Source organism: Hypanus sabinus, chromosome 5 (genome assembly GCF_030144855.1).
Source record: "Hypanus sabinus isolate sHypSab1 chromosome 5, sHypSab1.hap1, whole genome shotgun sequence".
Taxonomy (NCBI): Eukaryota; Metazoa; Chordata; class Chondrichthyes; order Myliobatiformes; family Dasyatidae; genus Hypanus; species Hypanus sabinus.
This window is the reverse complement of record NC_082710.1, coordinates 13462366-13474386: the sequence shown is the minus strand read 5'-3', so window position 1 is coordinate 13474386 and position 12021 is coordinate 13462366. Positions and strand designations below refer to the sequence as shown.

The 12021-nt window shown below is 41.8% G+C and overlaps 1 protein-coding gene across 2 annotated transcripts in view; it reads left to right on the top strand.

Annotated features, from left to right (window-relative positions):
* The window catches only part of LOC132393932 (ras-specific guanine nucleotide-releasing factor 2-like), a 141750-nt gene that overhangs the window by 120495 nt on the left and 9234 nt on the right, over positions 1-12021 (top strand). For both annotated transcript variants that reach the window (XM_059969395.1, XM_059969396.1), the window contains 4 exons: positions 956-1059; positions 2228-2312; positions 6593-6790; positions 11000-11079. In XM_059969395.1, coding sequence (XP_059825378.1) covers positions 956-1059; positions 2228-2312; positions 6593-6790; positions 11000-11079 — 467 coding nt within the window. The remainder of the gene's footprint in view (positions 1-955; positions 1060-2227; positions 2313-6592; positions 6791-10999; positions 11080-12021) is intronic.

Below are 12021 nucleotides of genomic sequence, written 5' to 3'. Positions count from 1 at the left end.
TAGTCAGAGAGGCAACCATCTACTAAATAATCACTTTTGTTTAATATTGCAAGTTTGGTGGTGTTTGGAACCTGTAGAAGATTGTTGTAGGTTACAACAGGACATTAGGAGGATGAAGATCTGGGCTGAGAAGTGGCAGATTAAGTTCATAAATTACATTGATCTTGAGGAAGGTTAAAGTGTAGGCACAACTTGGTGGACCAAAGGTTCAAGGTCCAATTTAATGTCAGAGAAACGTATACAATATACATCCTCAAATGCTTTTCCTTCGCAAATCTCCAAGAAAACAGGGAAGTGCCCCAAAGAATGAACGACAGATAAACGTAAGAACCCCAGAGTACCCCCCAAGCTCCCCTCCCTCCTGCGCGTAAGCTGCAGCGAGCAAAACTCTCCCCTCCCCACACCAGCAAAAAAAAAGCAAGCATCGGTACCACCACCGGGCACTCAGTGCGGGCAAAGACACAGACTTGTAGTTACCCCAAAGACTTTGCATTTCATCTGGCATACGGCTTACCACAGATTCTCTCTCTCCCTAATAAGAGAGAAGAAGGTGTCTCCATTTTTCACGTTCTATGTTTTCTAACAAAAATATAAGAACAAACCGTCACAAGAAAGTATACACTGCTTTGCATGTTGCTTCTGTGAAAACCTCATTTCCCAAGAGGCATAGCATTATTTATTAGAAGTAAAATAATGAGGTGGTCTTCTCAGTAGGAGGAAACTGAGAAAAGATTAGTTTTTTCCACTATTGCAGTTACTTGTTGCATTATCATAAAACCAAAACTTCCAGAGGTTTATTGTTGTTCATTTATAACCCAATAAATTTACTACTATGGTTTGTACAATTTGTAGTAAGGATTCCATCTGAGCAAAACCTGCAATTTTATAATTTAATCCTAATGGCGCCTTGTCTTCTATGTCCTGCTAATGAGGCCAATTATGTAATTCTTTACAGACAGATGGGCCAAGGATGGAGTCCTTCGAGAGTCTGTCAGTGATGGAAATGGCCGAACAGTTGACCCTCCTTGATCACATTGTTTTCAGAAGCATCCCATACGAGTGAGTTTAATTTATCTTGAGAAAGGTTTTGATAGTTGTATCAGTCTATGTCTCAATGTGCAAACTTTATTTCTTAAGGCAACAGCAAGAATACTATTTGAGTCTTTCTGCCCAAAAGAGATTAATTCAGTCAAAGTAGGATTCTCTGGTCCTGTTAAATATTTAACACCTTTACATACTGTAGAACTATGGGCCACTGACCATAGAGAAAATCTTTCCTATTCATCTTTTTTATGGGCAAATTCTTATCAGATTAGATTTGAAATAATGTAATGAATGTATGCCTTTTGTATCTGTTTCTCACTGAGATGCACTTCATTGTCTGTTCAGCATTTGCTGTGGCTGTTTTCATAGAAACCTGTCTTAGTTTGCTTTTAGATAAATTGCTTGTTAAAGTTGGTGTGATTATTGTTATTTATCATTTGATAGCTAAACGTCTGTAACAACTTTATAGAATATTTGTACATTCACAAAGATGCCTCTGCATGAGATTCACGTATCTGTGAAATGGTCAGACTAAAGCAGGGAACACTGTAAATCCATACCCATGGCATTCTACAGACGTGTAGCAGAGAGCCTCGTAACGAGCTGCATCACAGCTCGGTACAGACACTGCACTGCAGCAGACAGGAAGGTAGACGAGACTGCTCAATGCATAAACAGCACCAGCCTTCTCGCCTTCAGGACAATACTGTAGATACATAAAAGTGGCAGAAAAGGGGAAGTAACATCATGAAGGATCCTACACACCCTGTTCAGGGACTGTTTGTCCCATTCCCATCAGACTACGTAGCATTCACACCAGGACCACCAGACTCAAAAACTTTCCCCAAGCAGTAAGACTGATCAACACCTCTGCTCTCTAACTCCACCACTACTTAATTATTTCCCATCAGTCACCTTATGTACAGCTGAGTGTCACTTTATGAACATCCAATCAATCTGTGTATGTAAGTCATCTTACGTATTTGTGTTTTGTTATTACTATTGTGTTTTTTTTTGTGCTGGATCCAGATCCATGCAGTTGTGTACAGGAAATGACATTAAACAATCTTGAATCTTGAATTGGTCAGGCTAAAGTTACAAACACTGTTTGTATTTGAATACAGAGAACTGCAAAATCCAGAGTTCAATTTGTGCTCTCAGTGATGTGTAAACTTCCTTTCAGAGAGTTCCTTGGTCAGGGATGGATGAAGGTTGATAAAACTGAACGAACGCCGTACATCATGAAGACCAGCCAGCATTTTAATGATGTGAGTAACTAGATCCTTAAAGCTGTTAACAGTACCAGAATCTAATTATTGATGCTAAAGTGGGGGGACAAATGCAAAACTTCAACGTGTGTATCCGCTATACAATCTTGCGATTCGTCTCCTTACAGGCAGCCACAAAACAAAGCAACCCAAAATAACCCAACAGAAGACCGTCAAACTCCCAATGTGGAGAATAACAACAAATCATATAAGCAATTAATGTAAGAGCCAAGAAAAAGTGTGATTAAAAAAGACAATCAAGAAGTAAGCAAATAGCATTCAGAACTGAAGCTTACTAAAGTGAGTCCACAGACAGGCATCACTGCAGCTGATTCAGGAGGTCACGGTCTCAGTTCGGTGCAGAACCGAACAGTGAAAACCGAACAGTAAACATCGCAGAACAGTGAACTGAACATCCCTTGCCTTCGGCCTCGACATCGTGACATTTTCAACCCAACTTCTTGTCAGATTCAAAGTCCCGCAGACTTTTATGATATCTTTCATGACTTTTTTTTTACAGTTCATTTTTGTTTTTCTTTCTAGTGTTCGGTTTTTAAATTGAGAAAGCACCGCAACTGTAATACATGAAACAGGATCCGAATCAGGTTTAAGATCACTGACATATGCTGTAATGTGTTTTGCGGCAGCAGTACAGTGCAATACATAAAAAACTACAGTAAAAATGCAAAAAAAAACCACAGTAAAAATGCAAAAAAAAAACCAAAAATGGTGAAGTAGTGTTCATTTTTGGCCTCAATAAAATTTGTCTCCATGAATGATGACTTTTTTCTTAAACCTATCAACAGCATTTGTTTTTGCTTAGAGATATTTTTTATTTGGTAATTTTGGCAACATAATTTCAACGTATTTTCTGCAAAGTAAGTGGTAGTTCCTCAGAGAGCTGTATAAAGTATTACTGCAAGAGAATATATGTGTTGTTTTAATAATCTTGCATAACCCTAATTTATTCCCAGTTGCTTTCAAATAGCAGGAATGATAAATTGCTTAACTTCGTTTGGAATTGGATTGGAGAAAGTGTAGGGGGTGGGGAGGATGTCAGAGGCAGGTTTATTACACTCAGAGTAGTGGGTGTGTGGAATGCCCTTCCAAGGGTGGTGGTAGAAACAGATATATTCGGGACATTTGACAGAGTCTTAGGTGGGCGCGTGGATTAAAGAAAGTGGAGGGAAGGGTTAGATTGATCTTAGTTAAAAGGTTGGCACAGCATCGTGGGCCAAACAGCCTGTACTGTGCTGTGGTGTTCTACATTGATTTTGATTATAGGGATTATTATCCTGAGCTAGGTGTGGGTTGGCATAAATTCAGCAAGTGGATGGAATTGCAGCAAGAGTCTGCCCTCTTCAGGACTTCAACACACACTGCAGTTCAGGAGCTGCTGTTGAGCAAAGGAAGAAAGGCCACCAGGTGTGGCATTTCCAGGCTAACAGGGAAGTTGTTAACTTGATGGGCCCTCCTTTTGAGGAATCTTGGGGGGCCCTTCCTTTGCCTGAAAGTCCCAGCACTTTTTAATGTTACTTTCGTTTTTACTCTAATGTCATGCAATCATCTCTGATTTTAGTTTAATTTACTGCAAAATATTTATAAAATTAGTATATACTTTGCTGCGTGTGAAAATTCTACAAGTTGACCTGCTGAAGCTGAGGTGCATCTTAGGATGTTCTGGGGTACATAATTAGTGATGTAACCTGGGGTCATCAGATATTTTGAGTCTTTCAACATCAGGCCTTTTCGCCCAGGCGACCCAGCCTGGGTTGATTGGGCTCTGGCTTGTGTCCCAGTAGCACTGGTCCACGGGTCACACCCCTTGATCCATAGTTATCTGGAGAGTCGCTGATGGCTCTTTTATACACTCTCTCATTACACCAAGGAGAGAGTAGCTTCTGCACTGCCAGGAGCCAGCAAAACCTCTACACTCTACACATCCTGGTATTTGGCTTCTTACATTTAAACGCCTCCTTCAATCTACTTTCAGGTTTTATTTTCCTACTGTACTTGCTCTGTTACTGATTAAAGTGTTCTTTCCTGATTTTTTCCAATCTGCAATCTGCTCTTAAAGTCAAAATAAAATTTATGATCAAAGTATGTATACAATATGTTACCATACACTACCCTTAGATTCATTTTCCACAGGAATTTGCAGGGAAATAAAGAAATCAATTTTAAATAGAATTTATTAAAAGCTATACATAAACAAAGACCGAAGAACAACCAATGTGCAAGACAAATTGTGCAAATAGATTATGTAAAATTGGGAACACGAGTTAAGTCTGTAGGTTGAGTTGAGTCCTTCTCTCATTCCTTTCCTTCACACTGATATTCGCAGCTTTCAATAGCCAACTCTTTTTCAAACTCTTTCCCACCCAGAGCAACAGACGCAAAATGCTGGAGGAAAAGCATAGATCATAGGACATAGTACAGCACAGCAATAGGCACTCCGGTGTACCAGACTAAATAAATTAATAATCAAATAGTTATCTAAACTAATCTCTTACGCCTCCACAATGTCCGTATCCTTCTATTTTCCTTACATTTATGTGCCTATCTAAATATCTCAAACTCAGGAACCAGAAACAGATTTAATACCGCCAGCGTATGTTGTGAGATTTGTTGCAATGAATAGAAATAGAGAAGAAAAGCTGAATTACAGAAAGTATATACTTACTTTGTGTGTATAGCTAAATTAAGTAAGTAGTGCAGAAAATAGTAATTTTAAAAAAGTATCAAGGCAGTGTCCATGGGGTCAATATCCATTCAGAAATCAGCTGCAGGGAGGAGGAAGCTGTTCCTGAATCATTGAGTGTGTGCCTTCAGGCTCATATACCTCCTGCCTGATGGTAGCATGACCTGGGTATTGGGAGTCCTTAATGATGGACATTGCCTTTTTGAGGCATCACTCCTTCAAGATATCCTAGCTAATATGAAATGCAGAGAATGGATTTCCAAAATTGGTGGAGGACCTCAGCAATTCCCATCAGGGTCTTTTTTTCCCCTACAGTTCCTTAGCTCTATCCAGAATGATTCAACACCTTCCGACCCCATGTAGAGGAATGAATGCAGGCAGTTTGGGCTGAGATCCTGTTATTACTGTGAACAAAGTCATCAGAGAGACACGAAAGCTAGTGGAAATAAAATTGTTTTAATCAGCATTTGAGTATACAGGCATCACATTTGAGACAGTCTTGGAAGAGGAGGCCCACCTGGCCCAATATTACATGTTATTTGTATATCTCTCTTCTCTTACTGCCTGTTATGCTGCTAACATTTAGGATGGCAACGAAGGTCCTCCATCTCTAGCAGCGTACAGGGCTTCCTCATGTCAGTAGCTTTCTTACAGTTTTCACGATTGTCAGTTATGCAAATCCAGTCTGGAGACTCAGGAATACCATCACACTCAGATGTAGAAGGGTTCTTCATTGCTGTTTCCATAGCAATCTTGCTTGACAAGTCAGGGTTGTTCGCCCTGAGCTGAACCCCCAAACCCGGAGGACCGGTGGACGCTCTTAGTCTATCCGCTATCTTTTGACCTGCTTGGCATGAGCGACCCTACAAAGAGCCAAAGCATAAAGCCCCGACTCCAGCCAACATAGCTCTCCAGCTCATCGAGGCGGGGAAGTCTCCAAACCACAACAAGGTTGTGGTCCCCTTGAAGGCCATTTTTATATGCTGAAGATCAAAGGTAACAGCAGGCCAATTCTATAGTTACAATGTATCTACAATGCTCCCTTTGAGTTACATATAATTTTCTAACACCTCTGTCTTCACACCCACACTCCAGACACCCAAAACAAATGTAAATTCTCACTGGCTCTGGGCCGCATTCATGCGTACGCAGGTGTGTGTGATCAAATAGAGTGTGTCTTTGTTTGCAATCAAGCTCCAGGAAGGCTGTTGTTCAGAGCTGCAGTTTAAATTCAATCTATAATCCATGTTCAGGTCTGAAGACTAACTGCTGTTAAAATCAGTATTTTCTATATACCATAAGTCCAGAGTATGTCCTAACAAACACTTCATCAGGACTTTGGAGTGATTCACTGATTGACCAATCTCCTAAATTATTCAGACACAGGGCAGCAAACGAAATGCAAAGAGCAACAACTCTGATGTTAAATGCAAGGGAATTACTTAAAGACTGTAATCATACGTTAGATATTATCCAGGGCAAATTGCCAGATCAATACCCATCATTTAGTTACAGGCATTGTAGTTATTTCCTGCTCCCAGTCGTTCCCGTCTCACTGTCTCTGTCACTTCCCTTACAGATGAGTAACCTTGTTGCTTCTCAAATCATGATGCACGCTGATGTAAGTTCACGCACGGTTTCGATTGAGAAATGGATAGCAGTGGGGGATGTTTGTCGATGTATGCACAACTACAACGGCGTCCTAGAGATCACGTCAGCCCTGAACCGAAGCGCAATCTACCGACTGAAGAAAACCTGGGCCAAGGTCTCCAAACAGGTAACAAGCCTCCATCACACAGGTGTAGTCCACAGTAACACACACACGATGCTGAGGGAACTCAGCGAGTCAGGCAAGATCTATTCAGGACTGGAAAGGAAGGGGCAGAAGCCAGAGTAAGAAGGTGGGGGAAGGGGAAGGTGATAGGTGAAGCCAGGTGAGGGGGAAGTTAGGTGGGTGGGGGAGGAGGAATGAAGTGAGAAACTGGGAAGTGATAGGTGGAAGAAGTAAAGGGTTGAAGAAGAAGGATTCTGATAGGAGAGGACTGTGGACCATAGAAGAAAGGAAAGGAAGAAGGATACCAGAGGTAGATAATTGGAGGAGAAAAGAACCGATGAGCGGGAAACCAGAATGATGAAAAAGAGAGAAGCGGGGTAAGGAGGGAGTAATTACTGGAAGTTAAAAAGATCGATGTTCATGCTAATGGGTTGGAGGCTACCCAGATGGAATATGAGGTGTTGCTCCTCCAACCTGAGTTTGATCTCATCATGAAAGTAGTGGACTGATATGTCAGAATTGGAAATTGAATTGAAGTAGGTAGGCGCCAAGAGATCCTGCCTTTTATGGATGTCTTTTGTCCATGGTGGCCAAATACACCTCTCATGAACAAAGGTAATTTATATCTAAATATTTTGCCATTTTTAATTTGAGAGCAAATGAAGAAAATTTGCTTCTTAATAAATACATTTCATGAGAAACTCATATGGGCCTCTGTTGGTCAGGGTCAACCATGGATATTGTGTCCTAGGTGTCTACGTGATACACAACCCCGGGCAGTACAGTATGGAGAACCAGCTATTGCCTGTACAGCAGGCTCCCTTCCTCCACACAACTTACCAATCCCAAAGAACAGCAGAGACCATTACAGTTTGGCACCAGCTTCATCACAGGCATTGCCTGTCAGCTTTGAACTCAATGTTGGACTGCCTTAGGTGCTCTGTTTTCGGATTTGTCCTCAAGGTCTACACCCGAAGCGTTCCCCATGAGTGGGAGGGACAAGGCAGCGGAGGTTTGGGATCAGAGTTTTCCTTCTCCTAGACGAGCTGCCAACCACAGCTGACAAGCCCCATCTGCCCAAAACAACTACCCCCCCCACCAACTATAGCAACCTTAATGAACCACATGAAAATAATATAGTAATAATCCCTCTATTAACCTTCACCTCAGAAAACTCACCATAAGCAATTGACTAATGGCCGTGACTTGTAAGAACAGAACAGTTCACTGTGTCTGTTTGATGTGATATTTATCCAGTGATTAGACTCAGACAGAATTCACACTGAGAACATCACTCATAGCTCAGGGTCGATTTTACACGTCACGTTGCTGGCAAAGGAACTTGATCTGGTAGGGATTTGGAATGGGTCCCTGAGGGATTTTCTCTTCAAGGGTCTGCTGATTTCTGTTTGAATACCACGGCACTCTGCTGCCACAGAAAGTGAACACAAGCCATCCTGCAGATCAGAATCACCTTCAGGTTTAATATCACTGGCATATGTCTTGAAACTTGTTGTCCTTGCACCAGCAGTACAATGCAATGCATAATACTAGAAAAAATGTGAATTACAGTAAGTGTACATATATTAAATTAGTAGTGCAAATATAGAAATAGTAAAGTAGTGAGGTAGTGTTCATGGGTTCAATGTCCATTCAGAAATCGGATGGCAGAAGGGAAGAAGCCGTTCCTGAATTGTTGAGTGTGTGCCTTCAGGCTCCTGAGGCTCCTTCCTGATGGTAACAATGAGAACAAGGCATTATGGAAATCCAGGGCAACTAAATGGTAGAAATACTCAGCATCTTATGGGCTGAGGGATGAAGGACCTCGGCCTGAAATGTCAACTGCTTCTTCCCTCCATGGATACTGCCCCCATTCCTGATGAAGGGTCTCGGCCCGAAACGTTGGCTACTCTTTTCTCACGGATGCTGTCTGACCTGCTGAGTTCTTCCAGCATTGTGTACGTATTCTTTGATCCACAGCATCTGCAGTTGTATTTTTGTGTATGGATACTGCCTGACCTGTTGAGTTAGACCATAAGATATAGGAGCAGAACTAGGCCATTCAGCCCATCGAGTCTGCTCTGCCATTCAATCACGGCTGATCCAATTCTTGCAGTCATCTCTGCTCCCCTGCCTTCTCCCCATACCCTGTGATGCCCTGGCTGATCAAGAACCTATCTATCTCTGCCTGAAATACACCCAATGACTTGGCCTCCACAGTCACTTGTGGCAACAAATTCCACAGATTTACCACCCTCTGACTAAAGTAATTTCTCTGCACCTCAGTCGTAAAAGGACATCCTTCAACCCTGAAGTCGTGCCCTCTTATCCTAGAATCCCCTACCATGGGAAATAACTATGTTAACTATTTAACATAGTTAAATCTATGTCAACTTAGATTTAACATATCTAATCTGTTCAGGCCTTTTAGCATTCAGAATGTTTCTATAAGATCCCCTCTCATTCTCCTGAACTCCAGGGAATACAGTCCAGGAGCTGCCAGATATTCCTCATATGGTAACCCTTTCATTCCTGGAATCATTCTCGTGAATCTTCTCTGAACCCTCTCCAACGTCAGTATATCCTTTCTAAAATAAGGAGCCCAAAACTGCACACAGTACTCCAAGTGTGGTCTCACGAGTGCCTTATAGAGCCTCAACATCACATCCCTGCTTTTTTATTCTATTCCTCTAGAAATGAATGCCAACATTGCATTCACCTTCTTCACCACCGACTCAACCTGGAGGTTAACCTTTAGGGTATCTTACGTTAGTTCCTTTAGTTCCTCCAGCATTTGTGTGTTGCTCTGGGTTTCCAGCATCTGCAGAATCTCTTGTGTTTATGACTTTGAACTGTTTATGGGATCCTGGTACTTCCTTAAATAAATTGGAGAAAAACATGTGAAAATTTAAGTAGTTATGTTGAAAAATATCCTGACTTAAGGCTACAGAAATGCCAAATGCATTACTGAGCAAACCAGAGAAAATTTACTGTGAATTTATCCCCAACCGTGCTGGCTTCTAAACCAAGTTAACGGTTACAATAGTATGTTGGCCCTGGGCTAACGTACTTACTGGAGCCCATCATAAGCTGCCAACTTTAGCTCACCAGAGTCTTCTGTCCTGGCCTGTTTTACAAATTGTCTCCAGGTGTAGCCCATCTTCTGATGTATGATTCCTTTCCCAGGGATGTGTCCTTTGGAGCTTCTGTTGGTGTTTCTGAAGCACTGGGTTTTTACGGGATGGGGTTGCTAGCCCCCTGCCCCACCCTCCACATTTCACAGCTGAGCCTGGGACTGTCCATGGCAGAATTGGCCTTGGGCCAAGGAAAATGAGCATTCTGTGAGATTCTTCCCTTACTGACAACTGCCCACTGATTCATAAGAATATAAGAAGATAAGAACTAAGAGCAGGATAGGTCATCTGCAGCTTTGAGCCTGCTCTACTGTTCAATAAGATCCACGGCTGATCTGGATGTGGAATCAGCTCCACCTACCTGCCTTTTCCCCATAACACTTAAACACCCTGCTGTGCAAAAATCTATCTAACATTGTCTTAAATATATTTAATAAGTTAGCCTCTGCTGCTTCCCTGGGCAGAAAAAAATCCACAAATCCACCATTCCCTGGGAAAATCAGTTTCTCCTCATCTCCATCCTAAATCTATTCCCCCCAAATCTTGAGGCAATGTCCTCTAGTTCTAGTCTCACTTACCAGTAGAAACAATATTCCTGCCTTGATTTTATCCATCTCTTTCATAATTTTATATGTTTCTATAAGTTCCCCTCACATTCTTCTGAATTCCAATGAGTCTAGTCCCAGGTGACTTAATCCCTCCTCCTGGGCTAACCTCCCCCCCTCATCTCTGGAATCAACCTGGTGAACCTCCTCTGCACTACCTTCAAAGCCAGTATATCTTTCCTCAAGTAAGGAGACCAGAACTCCATGAAGTGCTCCAGGTGTGGCCTCAGCAGGAACCTGTATAGTTGTAGTACAGCCTCCCTGATCTTAAGTTCAATCTCTCTAGCATCGAAGGGCAACATGTCATTTACCTCCCCGATAGCCTGTTGTACCCATCTCTTTCCCATCCACTGTAGACATTAACCACAGTAAATCAAATCTGAAGACTATGTGCTATGTTTCCTGTCACTCAGGAACTGGATCATTGATAACTTTGTAAACTGTAAGGTAATTGTTGTGTTCACTTGTTTTAGACCAAAGCACAAATGGAGAAGCTTCAGAAAACAGTCTCATCAGAAGGAAGATTTAAAAACCTCCGGGAAACACTGAAAAAGTTAGTCCTGCTCTGACATCCCTCCACCAGTATAATAAATGGTTTATGTTTAATATTGAAATTTCTTTTCTCTATTTCATTGTGGTCAATAACACTCCCAGTCCAAGTTTTTGTTAATTAAACATAATGTAATTAACGCAAGTGATTATCTACACTAGTCCCAACAATGTTACAGTATAAAGTGTTATATTTTTGTTCTTGTCAATAGTAATTTGGTTGTGTGAACCATTTTGAAGTTTTCCGACATGGTAATATGATCCTATATGAAATTCCTATTGATGGATGTCTATATTGCAGTATCATTCCAAGCAAATGGTAGGGGGTGGGGGGGGGGGAGGGGGTTCCACAGGACCACAGAGTCGTATAAGTTATCTCATAAGACAGAATGGAAGCATTGTGACGTGGAAGATCATGACCCCATGATGCCCTAATCCTGTAATCCAGCTCTTGGTCTTGGCCTTGCACTTTGTCACACTTCAGCCAAGTGTAATCCTATCCTTTCAGACAGCATTCCCCTCTCTTTAGAATGTTCCAATGGAATCTACCTCCACTGCCCACCCAGAACCCAACCAGTCACTGCATTAAAGAAAATTTTCCTCATGCAACAACTTTGGTTGTTTTGCAGAGGCCTTGGTTCTTGACGCTCTTGCTGATAGGGACATTTTCCCCCTGTCTACACCCTTCATGATTTTTAATGCTGCCATCAGATCTCCTCTACCATCTTCTGTTCTCGGGAGAAAAACCTCCAACTTCTTCTGTCAAATCACGCTACTAAACTCCCTCGTTCTCATGATCTTTTTAGTAAATCTCTCCAGAACCCTTCACATTTTCACCGAGGAGCAGAACACGGAACAGTTCAGGCCCTTCAGCCCACAATGAGGTGCCAGCTTTCTAAGCTACTCCAAGATCAATCCCTTCCACATAGCCCTTCAGTATTTTTCA